Genomic DNA, 16636 nt, shown 5'->3' with positions numbered 1-16636 from the left:
GGTTGTGGGTATTTCCGTGTGTAGTTTCATAAGCCCAGCGGGAATTTGACAAGGCTTTTTTTTTAAACGCGAACATGAAAAAGTTATAAAAAACAGACTAATCTCTTTTGTGGCCTTTTGAAAGAGTTGGTGTGAGTGGCGGAAGTGTCTGAGAATACTGACCCTGCTTACTAAGATTAACGATTTAGCTCTAGTGTCCACTCCTTACATAACCCAGCCGATACATCTGTCTCTTCCTCACCCCGCCAGGCATGATGACGATGCTGTGGCTGTTGACGCTTGCCGCTGGGGCCTTGGCTGCCGGTAAGTTCCCTAGTTCTTTCTCCTTTCTCCTGTTTCCCTCTTCACTAGATCCACCACTTGACCATTTACATTGTTCTCTCCAGACGAGAATCCCTATACTCGTGAATTTGCAAAGTAAACACTCTACTCACTCCTTACCTTGCCATATACCTTGTTCTCTCTAGACAAGAATTCCTACTCGTGAATTTGTTAAGTAAACTCTCTACTCGCTCCTTTCCTTGCCATATACCTTGTTCTCTCTAGACAAGAATTCCTACTCGTGAATTTGTTAAGTAAACTCTCTACTCGCTCCTTTCCTTGCCATATATCTTGTTCTCTCTAGATTAGAATTCCTTCTTGTGAATTTGCAAAGTAAACTCTATTCCCTCCTTTACTAACCATTTACCTTGTCCCATCCAGATTAGAATTCCTACTCGTGAATTTGCAAAGTAAACTCTCTACTCGCTCCTTTCCTTGCCATATACCTTGTTCTCTCCAGACTAGAATTCCTACTCGTGAATTTGCAAAGTAAACACTCTACTCGCTTTTTACCTTGCCATAATCCTTGTTCTCTCCAGACTAGAATCCCTATACTCGTGAATTTGTTAAGTAAACTCTCTACTCGCTCCTTTCCTTGCCATATTCCTTGTTCTCTCCAGACTAGAATCCCTATACTCGTGAATTTGTTAAGTAAACTCTCTACTCGCTCCTTTCCTTGCCATATTCCTTGTTCTCTCCAGACTAGAATCCCTATACTCGTGAATTTGCAAAGTAAACACTCTACTTATCCTTTCCTTGCCATATTCCTTGTTCTCTCCAGACTAGAATCCCTATACTCGTGAATTTGTTAAGTAAACTCTCTACTCGCTCCTTTCCTTGCCATATTCCTTGTTCTCTCCAGACTAGAATCCCTATACTCGTGAATTTGCAAAGTAAACACTCTACTCGCTCCTTACCTTGCCATATTCCTTGTTCTCTCCAGACTAGAATTCCTACTCGTGAATTTGCAAAGTAAACACTCTACTCGCTCCTTTCCTTGTCATATAGTACCTTGTTCTCTCTAGATTAGAATTCCTACTCATGAATTTGTTAAGTAAACTGTCTACTCGCTCCTTACCTTGCCATATACCTTGTTCTCTCCAGACTAGAATTCCTACTCGTGAATTGGTAAAGTAAACTGTCTACTCGCTCCTTTCCTTGCCATATACCTTGGTCTCTCTAGATTAGAATTCCTACTCGTGAATTTGTTAAGTAAACACTATACTCGCTCCTTTCCTTGCCATATACCTTGTTCTCTCCAGACTAGAATGGCTACTCGTGAATTTGTTAAGTAAACATTATACTCGCTCCTTCACTTGCCATTTACCTTGTTCTCTTCATACTAGAATTCCTACTCGTGAATTTCTAAAGTAAACTCCCCACTCGCTTCTATATTTACCTCCATCTCCTTTAAAGAGAGGTCTCTATTCGTCCGTTCAACTCTTCGCCTCGTGGTTAATCAAAGTTGGCCAGTTCAACAGTTTGACACAACGGGGTTGTCAGCTCGCAAATCAAACATAAACTACTACGAAAATTTCTCATAAAGTGTTTGGTGTTGATACAGAAGCTAAGAAATTTAAGGAAACTTTACAGGAAATCTCTTTAGTGTCTGGGGCCGTATTAACAAAGACTGAAAGTGAAGTTAGGCTTTCAAAAGATATTTCTTCTACGTTTCATTCTATCTTGTATAAATCGCAAGTTTACTTCTAAAATTACTTGATAACCGCCGAAAATGTAAAAGTCCTCAGGCGGTACTTTTATAGAGTCAAAAGCAGAGTTGATGTCCTTATGTCCAGCAAATGTTCGACAAGAAGGAACACTTAATATCGCCCTCAATACTCAAGCTTATGATATATTCGTAAATAACTTGATTAATACCGGAAAATCTTTAAAACCTTTAGTATCTTGGGCAGTATAAATGAAGACTTTGAAAATGGTTTAGCTTTCAACGGAGAGATTTTTTCTAAGTTTCCTTCTAACTTCTAGAAATCGCGAGCTTACTTCTAAAACTCCTTAAAAGCCGCACTTTTACACATTCAAAAGTTGGATTGGTTGGTTTATGTCCAGCAAATTGTCGACCTGCAGGAACACTACAAAATTTTATCGCCCTCAATACTCAAGCTTATTTACTCATAAAAAAATTGATTAACTCCATATTTTTTTTAAACCTTACTAGTAAGTCTTTGTCATATAGCCTACATTTGAGGCTATATGCTCATAAACAACCAAGATGCTACATTGCAAAAGTAATTCAATTTGCTCCACCTTCTAGAAGTGAGGTAGGTAATAACTACCACTAGAAGGAGAAGAGCTTTTAGTGCTCCTTCAAACAGGAAAGCTGCAAGTGTTTGTTTAAACGGCCCCTGGTGCTTAGTCGAAAACCTGATCAGTACAGAAAATAGAGTTTAGTTTGGGTGTTTACAATGACACTATGCTGGACTGTGGAATTCAGCCTGATCTCCACCAAGACAAACGTCAGATTTTTTTAAACGTCGTATTAGTATTTAATAACAGTCATGTGGCAAGTTTGACTTTTAATTCCATTTTGGGGGACGGAGTTAGATAGAAGCGTTAGATTTTTACAGAATTAAGTCGATGTATTGCCATCTTATTTGAAAAGCGGATAAAAAAAAAGACAAACCAGCCACATTATTATTGATGAAGACTAATAGTACGACGTTTAAAAAAAAATCATATGACTGTTGTGTTGGACTGTGGAACTGAGCCTAAACTCTGCTAAGACAAAGTGTTGCGTATTAAAAATAAGCAAGAGGATCAGGAATATAAAGTACATGTGTTTAGGTCTTTTTGGCTTAGGAAAACCCTCTTCATTAATGTTGTATTAAAAAGAAAATGGACTTCAATTCGTAGGTGAAATCTTGTCAGCAGATGTTGATGTTCCCAACAATTTCGTACGTTAGATAATGAATAAACTTTACCAATGAAGATCTTCCCTCCCTTCTCCCCCTCCCTCTCCCCCCCGTCACTCTCCTACCCCCTTCATAAGTACTCCAGGCTCTAGGGGAGATTCGTGTACATCTTTCGTTTAGAGAAATACTATTCATTTTTTATTGAATAAATGTCAAAATACTCCCAAAAAGTTAGCGTATCACTTTCAAAGTTGGTAAGTTTGGAAATTATAGTATGTGAAAGAATTTTTTTGCTCGTTAGAAATTTTTAGTAGTGCGTTCCCGTTTTTCATTCATATTTTATCAGATTGTATATGAAAAAGACTTATAGTCCAACCAAATTGTCGAGTCCGTTTGGGCGGAGGCTCTCGCGGGTCCATTTCTCCCCTCTGGCCTGCCACACAGTCCCAACACCTGTTTTTTCCTATCATATGTTACCTTTACCTTACATATGAGAGGAAGAGAGAAGTGTTGGGACGGTGTGGCAGAGCAGAGGGGAGAAATGGACCCGCGGGAGCCTCCGCCCAAACGGACTCGACAATTTGGTTTCACAATAGTGTCACATTTTCTAATAGCTATGATGTACAAAAAAAAAAAAAAACAATACCATCTGTGACAATTTTAAGGTCTATGTGGGGAATCTGACAGAATATAAATTTTGTTGGAAGTCTGTGGAATTTCTATGCCATCTCCAAAAATACACAACACATTGAATGAGTGCCACTTTGTCAAATATGCATCCAGATCAATGAAACTTGGAACAAAAGTTCCCACAAATTCCCTTTTGAACATGAAATATCAACATAATAGCTACTGTAGGTTAAATATTTTATTCGAATATTTTTATATAAACACCACACCCACGTCCGGTATCCTAGAATATTACCACTTGTGTTAACATAATCCCCTGCAGTGCAAAAACATCATGGCAGTTTGCGCTACGCTTTTTTCTATTGCTTGTGTGTGTGATATGTAACAAAATTGTATAGAAATCACAATTCAAGCAGGTTTTCTTTGGACGAAAGGGTTGGGACAGGTAATATGGATCTACCTTACATTTGATGCGTATTTACATAAAGTGTACAATGCTGTGCAGACTTACCACACAATTATTAAAGCTGATTTTGGTTTTCTCTACAAACACATACAAGACATATTTGTTTTTAGGTGCTTAGTGATGTCCCGAGGAGCATGCAAGCAGAATGAAGTAGTGTAATAATACACCATCAAGATGAAGCATGTTAAACTCACCCTAAATCCTTACCAGACGGAAGAAACTGTGTTGACAAAGACCTGTGCATAATGTGTCAGGAAGATTCAACGGAAAAAAATTCTTTGCACTGAAGATGTCCGAAAAAGAATTCTTGACGCAAGTAATATTCGAGGCAGTATGATGACAAAAAGACTGATTTTTGAACTCCTGACAATTTTATATAACGTCTCAATAACAATTGATGTAAAATGTACACAATGTAGAGTATATTGGACAGGATATCTAAAAAAAAGTGCATAAAAGCAGTGGATTCAAGTGGCTGAGACAATCTTGGTCATAGGTCGTCTCGTTCTGAAACACTTAGAAGTCCTCCCAGCACATATTAATCCAAGACAGATCGGTACTATAATACATCTGGCATTATTTGTGACAGCAACGCCCGCAAGAGTGTATGTGAAGTACAGAGTCCGTGAATCAGGTCGAGCAGCTAAGTTCCTCTCAGCAACAAACTCTTTTTCATAATGCAGTTTTTAATAGAACCAGCGATCTCCAAAAACCCAGCGCTGTATTTGGTGCTGACATCTATTGCTACAATGAGTACATGTTAAGTGCATATACAAGTATGAGTCACAGTCCAAAGGTCCGCAATGTTTCCTTAACAACAAGCATGGAATAGGATTGTACCTGAATTAAAACAGGCTTATGGATGGAACAGGTTATGAACTAAGTAAAATCAGAGACTTCTCAATAGTATAGATAATCCTTGTAATTTTCGCAATGGAGATTGTCCCTGTGAATGAATTCAGAAATGATAACGACTTAACTTATCCACAAGACAAAGCTAAATCATTTATAGGTTATCATACATCTACCTGTACATCACATGTTCGAGGAGATTCAATAAACTCCACAGATCCCATAAATGTAGGTGCTAACATCATCAGAAAACCTCTTAATGATTATGATCTTGATCTCGAAGACAGACTTCGTGATGCCCAAGACCTTCAACATGCGTGCGGTGATATGTGTATCCCTGGGCCGACAGACTCTGCATTCATGACATTTAAGGGAGTTCGTTTTCTTCCATGATTGTGTATGTAAATCATTACTTAAAAAGCGACTGGGTTTTCCGGCATTTTTTAATATATAGTGTGCTTTTAGCAGAAGAACGAGATGCCTCACAAACTACATGTACACACTTCTCTGCTTCGTGCATGACAGTTATAGTGGCCGTTTCAAAAATTTGAAAGCATACAGACTACGTAACAACTTTAGGATGGGACCAGGGATACGCATATCACTGCACGCATGTTGAAGGTCTTGGGCATCACAAAGTCTGTCTTCGACATCAAGATCATCATCATCAAAAGTTTTTCTGGTGATGTTAGCACTTTCATTTATGAGGTCTGTGGAGTTTATTGAATCTCCTCGAATATGTGATGTACAGGTAGATGTATGATAACCATAACTGCATGATTTAGCTTTGTCTTAAGTCGGTATCATTTCTGAACTGATTCACAGGGACAATCTTAGCATCTCTATTGCAAACATTACAAGGATTATCTATACTACTGAGATGGTCTCTGATTTCACTTAGTTCATAACCTGTTCCATCCATCAGCCTGTGTTTTAATTCAGGTACAATCCTATTCCATGCTTGTTGTTAAGGAAACATTGCGGACCTTTGGACTGTGACTCATACTTGTATATGCGCTTAACATGTACTCATTGTGGTAATAAATGTCAGCACCAAATACAGCGCTGGGTTTTTGGAGATCGCTGGTTCTTGTAAAAACTGCATTATGAAAAAGAGTTTGTTGCTGAGAGGAACTTAGCTGCTCGACCTGATTCACGGACTCTGTACTCCACATACACTCTTGTGGGCGTTGCTGTCACAGATAATGCCAGATGTATTATAGTACCGATCTGTCTTGGATTAATATGTGCTGGGAGGACTTCTAAGTGTTTCAGAACGAGACGACCTATGACCAAGATTGTCTCAGCCACTTGAATCCACTGCTTTTATGCACTTTTTTTTTTAAGATGTCCTGTCCAATATACTCTACATTGTGTACATTTTACATCAGTTGTTATTGAGACGTTATACAAAATTGTCACGAGTTCAAAAATCAGTCTTTTTGTCATCATATTGCCTCGAATATTACTTGCGTCAAGAATTCTTTTTCGGACATCTTCAGTGCAAAGGATTTTTTTCCGTTGAATCTTCCTGACACATTATGCACAGGTCTTTGTCGACACAGTTTCTTCCGTCTGGTAAGGATTTAGGGTGAGTTTAATATGCTTCATCTTGATGGTGTATTATTACACCACTTCATTCTGCTTGAATGCTCCTCGGGACATCACTAAACACCTAAAAACAAATATGTCTTGTATGTGTTTGTAGAGAAAACCAAAATCAGCTTTAATAATTGTGTGATCAGTCTGTATGGCATTGTACACTTTATGTAAATACGCATCAAATGTAAGGTAGATCCATATTACCTGTCCCAACCCTTTCGTCCAAAGAAAACCTGCTTGAATTGTGATTTCTATACAATTTTGTTACATATCACACACACAAGCAATAGAAAAGAAAAAAAACAGCGCAAACTGCCATGAAGTTTTTGCACTGCAGGGGATTATGTTAACACAAGTGGTAATATTCTACGATACCGGACGTGGGTGTGGTGTTTATATAAAAAATATTTGAATAAAATATTTAACTTACAGTAGCTATTATGTTAATATTTCACGTTCAAAAGGGAACTTGTGGGAAGTTTTGTACCAAGTTTCATTGATCTGGATGCAAATTTGACAAAGTTGTATTTCTCTAAAAGAAAGATTTACACGAGTCACACACAGAGCCAGGACTAAATTGTTGTCATTTGCCAGTCGCCTTCAGTGTTCTAGCCCCCGCCCCCCTGCCCCCTCACACGTCTCCCTCTCTCCACTGAACCCTCTTAACTAATTGACAAGTTTAAAATGTTCAGTCCCTTTTCTCCAATGACATCTTTTCTCTGGCTCTCTTTTTCCTTTTCACTCCTTCATTTTACCTTCTTACTTACCCACCCTTACACATCTCCCTCTTCTCTACTTCTCTCCCTTGTAAGTCATCTGTCTTTCCTCTTTTCCTAACTTTAATTCCTTTTCTCCAATGACATCTTTTCTCTACTTCTCTTTTTCCCAATCATTCCTTCATTCTATCTTTGCTTAACCCCCTTCACACACCTCCTCCTTCTCTACTTCTTTCCCTTGTAAGTTATCTATTTTCCTCTTTTCTTAGGTTAATTTCCCTTTCTCCAACGGCACCCTTTCCTTACTTGTTTCATCCATTCCTTCATTCTATCTTTGCTTAACCCCCTTCACACACCTCCTCCTTCTCTACTTCTTTCCCTTGTAAGTCATCTATTTTTCCTCTTTTCCTAGGTTAATTTCCCTTTCTCCAACGGCACCCTTTCCTTACTTGTTTCATCCACATCTCTGTAACTGCTCTTCACTTTTACCTCCCCGAGCCGCTGAGCCGTAGGTGGCGCGCGGGTCGTAGCTCACAAATTAACCACGTAATCCTCTTCTAATTATTCTACTTGCATTTCTCGACAAAAAGTTCAAACGCAACTATTCCTCTTTAGCCTAACCAAGCCAAACATAAACAGGGCCGGGTGCTGAAAACTGCTATGGTTCCGGAATATATACGAGAGGGCAGATCTTTTGTTTTACTACCGCAGCTCATCTGATTCCCTTTTTTCTCCCCTCCAACGCCCATTCCCCTCGGCCTTACAGACGTGCTGGACCCCGACGACTGCACCGCCTTTCCGTGCCTCATCTTCCACGACGAGTTCGACTTCCTGGACCATGATGTCTGGGAGCACGAAATTACCTTGTCGGGAGGCGGGGTGAGTCATGACTTCTGGCACTACTTGTGATGTTTTTTTTCATTGTACAATCAAATGCTATGCTCCCTCCCAACCTTTCTCTCTCTCTCTCTCTCTCTCTCTCTCTAATTGACCAACGACCTTACTTCCCCGTGGACCCACCCAGGATATCACTCACCTCTTACTCATATCCCCTCCCCACCTCTCTCTCTCTCTCTCTCTCTCTCTCTCTCTCTCTCTCTCTGCCTAATGATTGTATGAGGTAAAGACAAAGTAAATATAACATCAACGAGTTTGCATACCATAGCAATGAAAGCATGCAATGTGTGTGTGTGTGTGTGTGTGTGTGTGTGTGTGTGTGTGTGTGTGTGTGTGTGTGTGTGTGTGTGTGAGTACGCGCCTGTCACCCCGCCAGTCAATCATAGTGAACTGTAGGTGGAGCCTCTTTGACGTCAAATCCCAGAGGTGGAGCATTACCTTCAAACCAACTACCTAAGTCTATATACACCAAGTCAAGTCATACGCAGGTTTGTGGGAGGAGACACGGCCGAGGCGTGGTTTATGCATGACACTGCTTGGAGCCAAACTAGATAATGTAGCAACAGGACTTTAGAGAAAACGAGGAAAGGCGGACTAATTTAAATCAATCACTTCATCATGCCCTCCCTCGCACCCCACACCGCCGTTTGTAGTCATTGAAACTTCAGTCACGCAGTAGCAAAATAAAAAAGACATATTTTATCGTCAGCGGCTTGCCTGAACGCGCTGTGAAAGAAGGCGAGAATGCACATCCAGAGTGCACATACGGCCCCAACTTTAGTCACCCCTGAACTGGCGGGCAATTTTTTTTTTAGCTCCAAGTGACGTCATCCCGGTGCTCCGCCCCAAAACCGCCTCCTGCGCGTACCGGTCTCAATTTTGAAGCAGAGTGACTTGACTTGGTATATATAGACTTAGCCAACTATGACACAGTCCAGTCTCACGCGGCATGAATTCGTCTCAAGACATGAATTAGAGATCTTGAGATTTCACGTCAGAGCAGACCTTGTTCCTGCAGCTCCTTGCGCCGGCGTTTTGGGTCGCAATCTTTATGCACTCGGCAAGCTTCTCGCAGAGCATCATTCACATACCTCACTAAACTTTTTTGCTCAAATTCGTACTACATCGCTGCTATCCTCGGTAACATCAAATATATGATTAAAATATTATAAACGAATACATCTCGCGTCAGGCGACAAGGAAGACAAAAGAGTAACGAAAAAAGAAAAAAAATGTGAGAGAGAGAGAGAGAGAGAGAGAGAGAGAGAGAGAGAGAGAGAGAGAGAGAGAGAGAGAGAGAGAGAGAGAGAGCAAATACTAGGAGGGGTGACTGATACATTAGCAGACAATACGATATGATTGATTAGGAGGAGGAGGAGGAGGAGGAGGAGGAGGAGGAGGAGGGGAGGAAGAAGATATAGAAGGAAGGAGGAGAAGAAGTGGAGAAGAAGTGACGTTTGCTAACAATTAAAGGAAAGAGGAGACTGAGAATGAGGGAAGAAAGGATGGAAGGAACTCCTGGCAAAAGAAACTCCCTGCTTAGCCCTGACTGCCAGACCATTAGAGGGCCACACCTTGCCTGGCCTCTCCTCACCACACCAACATTCCCGACAGACACATCAGCGACTATAGTAGTTATTTTCTTGTTTATTTAAGATAAGGAATCATGCAGCCTCGAATGCTTAGTAGATCCACACCTTGCATGAAAAGTTTGCGCTTCAGTATTATGCGATAGGCCGCGAATTTTGTAGCCATTATGAAATGAAGAGATACATAAGAACATAAGAACATAGGGAAACTGCAAGAGGCCGGGTGGCCTACACAGGGCAGCTCCAGAGCTCCAGAGATGCCCAGTGTTGCAACTTTCCGACCAAACTATATGGTAGATCATTGCACCATTCCACTAACTAGCTTAATTACAGGAACGCTGAATTACTGAAGAGAGTGCAAAGAGGCTCATTTAAAATGATACCATCCATTTCAAGAATGACTCAACCTCCTTACGTTGGAAAGGAGACGATTACGAGTTGTCTGAAACAAGTATTCAAGTACTTGAATAAATCCAGTATTATCGATCACTCCGTATTTTGTGTTGTTTTGTTTTGTTTTCTTCCAAACCGACCAGAAAACCTAAAAATAACGACTTACTGATTCCAGGGAGGTGATGCAATACAGACCTCGACATTTTCTTATTCCCAAACCCGAATCGCCCGCCAGAGAAACCGTCTTCCTGCAAAAAGAGTTAATAAAAAATCTCATTAACCGAAACGTTGCAAAAAAAGTGAATTCGGCGCTCCCGTGCTAAGTACAGTAAGTGCTTTACTCTGCTCTGCAGGTGCCTAAAGAATTAAGAGATCAAATAACTAAGGCAGGCAGCCCCGTTATAAGGCAACAGGCTTTCTGTTGTTTGTTTCCCCATTGTTTCCTCCTCTTCCTCCTCATCCTCATCCTCATCCTCCTCCTCATCCTCCTCATCCTCATTTTCCTCGTTTTCTTTTCCAACATTCTTCACTTTTCATTTAATTAACATCTTCTCCTCTCGGCAGAATTGGGAGTTCCAGGCGTACGTCAATAACAGGAGTGTGAGCTACACCCGCGACTCCACCCTCTTCATCAAGCCGGTGGGTACAGCTACGAAAGGACTTCGGTAGAGCCTTTGTTGTAATGCTGCCTCGGTTTGGCAGGCTGTGGAAAGAGATAAAGGGATGTTGTAAGTGAAGATGGAGGGAGAGGAAAAGACTGGAGGGATGGTGAAAGAGAAAACAGAATGAGGTCATGGTAGACTACTCACTGAACTTCCACTCCTGTACAGATGGATAGCTGAACACCTGGAAGGCACATGGCTCTTAGTAGAATCCAGAGGCTTTGAAAATGGGCCATGAGGCAAAGGTTTTCAATAATACATTCGCCTAGGTATTGCACTGAAGGAATAGGAGAGATAATTCACTGGAAAGACAACGAAAAAAATGTGTTCTTCCGGTTCACAACGGGAAGAATGGGACTGAGAGAAGGGTAATGAAAAGAGAGTAGCTAGCCACTGGAATAAGTGGAAAGTAGAAGCAGTATCAAAAAGGAGGAGTGGTGTGGGAGGATAGCACGGGAACTAGAGAGGACGACTAGGGACGTCTGCATCAAAAAGGTTGAAATCAGAAACAAAATGTACTTGTATCACGGCACCATATAAAAACAACAATCCACCAGCGCCACTAATGAGCTGTGAGGGACCACTACGACAATGGCACGGCGAGGGGCCTGCAAATAAGGGGTCCCACGAAGAGACCAAGGTCCATATTCTTATACGTAATAAGCTCCCACTATTTCCCAAGGCCACGGAGAAGATAAAAAAAGGTTTTCACGGCTCCTGTCTCGTCCCTTTACCCATGAAATGTGTCTCAAGCAGGGTTGGAAAAAATCATGATTTTTAAAATAAAAAAATCGGTTTATTTCATTTTAAATCGGATCTTTTTTTATTCAAATCGATTTTTTTTTATTTAAAAGAGTATTTTTGCATTACCGGTAACTCTTGTTTTTTTCCATTGATTATTTGTTGCAGTCTTATGCGGCCATTTTCTTATATTAAACTTGGCCAATGTTAAATGAAACCATACATTAATATACATTACCCAAGAGGAGTTTTTCACATAAAAATCATAAGTAGGAATGATACTTAATTATTTTTATGCTGTTGAATATTAGCCTTGCAAGAGGTGGCAATGATTCATTGGTGCCTGGCTTGCTACAGGACCAGTACAGGATCAATGCAGGAGAAGTAGACTTGATACTCTTCCTGTACATCTGGTTCACATGTATATATATATATATATATATATATATATATATATATATATATATATATATATATATATATATATATATATATATATATATATATATATATATATATATATATATATATATATATATATATATATATATATATATATATATATATATATATATATATATATATATATATATATATATATATATATATATATATATATATATATATATATATATATATATATATATATATATATATATATATATATATATATATATATATATATATATATATATATATATATATATATATATATATATATATATATATATATATATATATATATATATATATATATATATATATATATATATATATATATATATATATATATATATATATATATATATATATATATATATATATATATATATATATATATATATATATATATATTTTATTCGAGAAAAATTCGGGGGGCTTCGTGGTACAGTGGTTAGCACACTCGGCTCAGAACCGAGAGAGCCCGGGCTCGATTCCCGGGCGGAATGGTAAAACTTGGGTGGCTTTTCCGATACCCTACGCCCCTGTCCACCCAGCAGTGAATCCTCCTGTCTCTCTCCGGCATATGACCACAGATGTTGCTCCGACTAAACGAAACTTTCCAACTTTCGAAAAAAAATCGTTATTATGCGAGTAGTGGCGCTGGTGCGACTGGTTGGTGAGGTATGGTGGCTGACTCGCACTAGAAAGCGGCGGGTGCAAATGTTTCCCCGCACTTTCCTCGAACCTTTTCCTCCCTCTGATCGTAAATATATATATATATATATATATATATATATATATATATATATATATATATATATATATATATATATATATATATATATATATATATATATATATATATATATATATATATATATATATATATATATATATATATATATATATATATATATATATATATATATATATATATATATATATATATATATATATATATATATATATATATATATATATATATATATATATATATATATATATATATATATATATATATATATATATATATATATATATATATATATATATATATATATATATATATATATATATATATATATATATATATATATATATATATATATATATATATAAATATAACTCTATATATATATATATATATATATATATATATATCTATATATATATATCTATATATATATATATCTCTCTCTCTCTCTCTCTCTCTCTCTCTCTCTCTCTCTCTCTCTCTCTCTCTCTCTCTCTCTCTCATTCATATCCTCCATCCCCGCCCCGCGTCTCGCCCCGCAGCAACTCACGTCGGACTGGAGGGGCGAAGCGTTCTTGACCAGCGGCGAACTCAACGTGTGGGGCTTGAACGGCCGCGGCAGCGTGTGCACCAGCAACGCCTTCTACGGCTGTAACCGCGTCGGCACCGCCACCAACCTCATCAACCCCATCATGAGCGCCAGGCTTCGGACTCTCAGCGACTTTGCTTTCAGGTAACTATGGGATATTCTAAGCTTGAGATTTCAGCGAGGGGAGAGTGAATCAGGATGTGCTTCAATTTGGAATTCACAAAGTCACAATCTCAAGCATTTGGTAAAATTAAGTGATAAAGAGCTCAAGACATTTTTTCTATTCTGTTTTTTTTTTACTGTTAAGGAAGGAGCTCAAGGGTATAAAAAAGTGTAGAAAAAAAGCCCGCTAAACGCTGCTCCTAAAAAAAAGATAAGAGTGGCCAAAACAAAAGTCAATTTCGGATGGAGAGGCGTCTTGATACTCTCCTCTTGAAAGAGGTCAAGTCGTAGGCAGGAGGAAATACTGATGAAGGAAAGCTGTTCCAGAGTTTATCAGTGAAAGGGATGAAAGAATGAGGATGCTGGTTAACTCTTGCATAAAAGGTTTCAACAGTATAGGGATGAACTAGAGTAGAACGTTGAGTGCAGCGGGGTCGCGGGAGGGGGGGAGACATGCAGTTAGCAAGTTCAGAAGAGCAGTCAGCATGAAAATATCGATAGAATATAGAAACAGATGCAACATTGCGGCGGAATTTAAGAGGCAGAACACTGCTAGTGAGTGGAGGAGAGTTGATGGGACGAAGAGCCTTTGACTCCACTCTGTCTAGTTAGGCTGTGTGTGTGGAGACCCCCCACACATGAGAAGCATACTCCATACGAGGGCGGACAAGGCCATTGTATATGGATAGCAACTGTGTGGAAGAGAAAAAGTGGCGGAGACCAGTCGGAACCCCAAACATCAAGGAAGCTGATTTAGCGAGAGAAGAGATGTGAAGTTTCCAGTTAAGATTTTGAGTTAAGGATAGACCGAGGATGTTTAGTGTAGAAGAAGGTGACAGCTGAGTGTTGTCGAAGAATAAGGGATAGGTGTTTGGAAGATTGTGTCGAGTTTATAGGTGGAGATATTGAGTTTTTGAGGCATTAAAGGACACCATGTTTCTTTTGCCCCAATCGGAAATAAGAGCAAGATCTGAGGTCAAGCGTTCTGCAGCTTCCAATGGAATCATGCAATTCCTGTGGGGAGGGTCTTCTGTTAAATGATGTTGAATAATGCAGAGTAGATTCATCAGCATAGGAGTGTATAGGAAGGTTTATTATTGAAAGAAGATCATCAATGAACAACAGAAAGAGAGTGATAGATAGGACAGAGCCCTGTGGAACACCACTGTTGATAGGTTTAGGGTAAAACAGTGACCGTCTACCACAGCAGATACAGAAAGGCCGGAAAGGGAACTGGGGATGAAAGTACACTGAGAGGGATAGAATCCGTAAAGGTGAAGTTCGGAAAGCAAAACCTTATGCCAAACTATATCGAAAGCTTTCGATATGTCTAGCGCAACATTGAAAGTTTCACCGAAACGGCTAAGAGAGGATGACCAAGAGTCAGTTAGGAAAGCAAGATCACCAGTAGAATGCCCCTTGCGGAACCCATACTGGTGAACAGACAGAAGGTCAAAAGTGGATAGATGCTTATGAATCTTCCGGTTAAGGATAGACTTAAAAGCTTTAGAAAGATAGGAAAGTAAAGCTATAGGACGGTAGCTTGAGGGATTGGAACGGTCACTCTTCTTAGGCACAGGCTGTATGTAGGCGTACTTCCAGCAGGAAGGAAAGGAAGATGTTGGAAGGCAGAGGCGAAAGAGTTTGTTTGACAAGGCAGGGTGTCAGCATGGAAGCACAATTTTTAAGGACAATAGGAGGCACTCCATCAGGCCCATAAGCCCTCTGAGGGTTGAGGCCAGAGAGGGCATAGAAAACATCATTCTTAAGAATCGTAATAACAGGCATAGTAGAGTCAGAGGGGGGATGAGTAGGAGGAATATGCCCAGAATCGTCCAGAGTGGAATTTTTACAGAATGTTTGAGAGAAGAGTTCAGCCGTAGAGGTAGATGAGACGGCGGTGCTGCAGTCAGGGTTGAGGCGGGGAAGTTTTATATTGTGAAGCCATTTTGAGACGGGAAAGATGAAGAAGTGAAATTGGATGAGATAATTTCGGCTAGGTGCCAGAAGTCTCTGGAAGAATTTAAAAAAGCAAGGTTGTGGCACTTTCTATTTATGAAAGAGTTTTTGGTAAGTCGCAGAACAGATTTGGCACGATTCCGGGCGGAAATGTAAAGATCATGATTAGCAGAAATGCGAAGGTTCTGGTACCTTTTTTGAGCTGCATCTCTATCTTTAATTGCACGAGAGCAAGCGTGATTGAAAAAAGTTTTTTTTAGCATGAGGTGTAGAAAAAGTACGTGGAATGTGTGCCTCCATTTCAGAGACAATCACCTTAGTGATGCGTTGTGCAAACACAGAGGGTCTCTCTCTTGGAAGCAGTAACCATTCCACGGAAAATCGGAGAAGTACATCCTCAGGTCGTCCCACCAAGCTGAAGCAAAATGCCAAAAGCATCGCCTCTTCGGTGGGTTCAGAGGCTGTACAGGAGCGATAGGACAGAATACTGATATAAGATTGTGATCGGAGGAGCCCAACGGAGAGGACAGTTTAATAGAGTAAGCTGAAGGATTTGAAATTAGGAAGAGATCTAGAATGTTGGACGTATCTCCAAGGCTGTCGGGGATACGTGTAGGGTGCTGAACCAACTGCTCTAGATCGTTGAGGAGAGCAAAGTTGTAGGCTTGTTCACCAGGCTGGTCAGTGAAAGAGGATGAAAACCAAAGCTGGTGGTGAACATTGAAATCTCCCAAGATGGAGATTTCAGCGAAAGGAGTGAGTCAAGATGTGCTCCACTTTAGAGTTCAAATAGTTAAAGAATTTTACATGGTTGGTAGAGTTAGGTGAGAGAGAGGCGGTGGCCGAGTCGGCAGAGTAACGGCTCCGCGTTCAGGAGGACGCGAGTTCAATCCCCGACCGGTGCCACCAAGCTGGGATTTTTCAGCCGCCGCCGAGTGGCTTAAAACTACCCACATGCTGTCCAGAAGACCACCCATCAACCCGGACTC

At 39.9% G+C, this 16636-nt stretch overlaps 1 protein-coding gene across 5 annotated transcripts in view; it reads left to right on the top strand.

Moving 5' to 3' along the window:
- Positions 1-16636, top strand: part of LOC126994918 (beta-1,3-glucan-binding protein-like) — a 50117-nt gene that overhangs the window by 18985 nt on the left and 14496 nt on the right. For all 5 annotated transcript variants that reach the window (XM_050854190.1, XM_050854191.1, XM_050854192.1 and 2 more), the window contains exons 2-5: positions 250-303; positions 8224-8336; positions 10901-10975; positions 13480-13670. In XM_050854190.1, coding sequence (XP_050710147.1) covers positions 252-303; positions 8224-8336; positions 10901-10975; positions 13480-13670 — 431 coding nt within the window. In that variant the 5' untranslated portion in view covers positions 250-251. The remainder of the gene's footprint in view (positions 1-249; positions 304-8223; positions 8337-10900; positions 10976-13479; positions 13671-16636) is intronic.

This window comes from Eriocheir sinensis, unplaced genomic scaffold, assembly GCF_024679095.1.
Source record: "Eriocheir sinensis breed Jianghai 21 unplaced genomic scaffold, ASM2467909v1 Scaffold920, whole genome shotgun sequence".
Taxonomy (NCBI): domain Eukaryota; kingdom Metazoa; phylum Arthropoda; class Malacostraca; order Decapoda; family Varunidae; genus Eriocheir; species Eriocheir sinensis.
The sequence above is the reverse complement of the archived record's forward strand: the minus strand, read 5'-3'. Positions and strand labels throughout refer to the sequence as shown.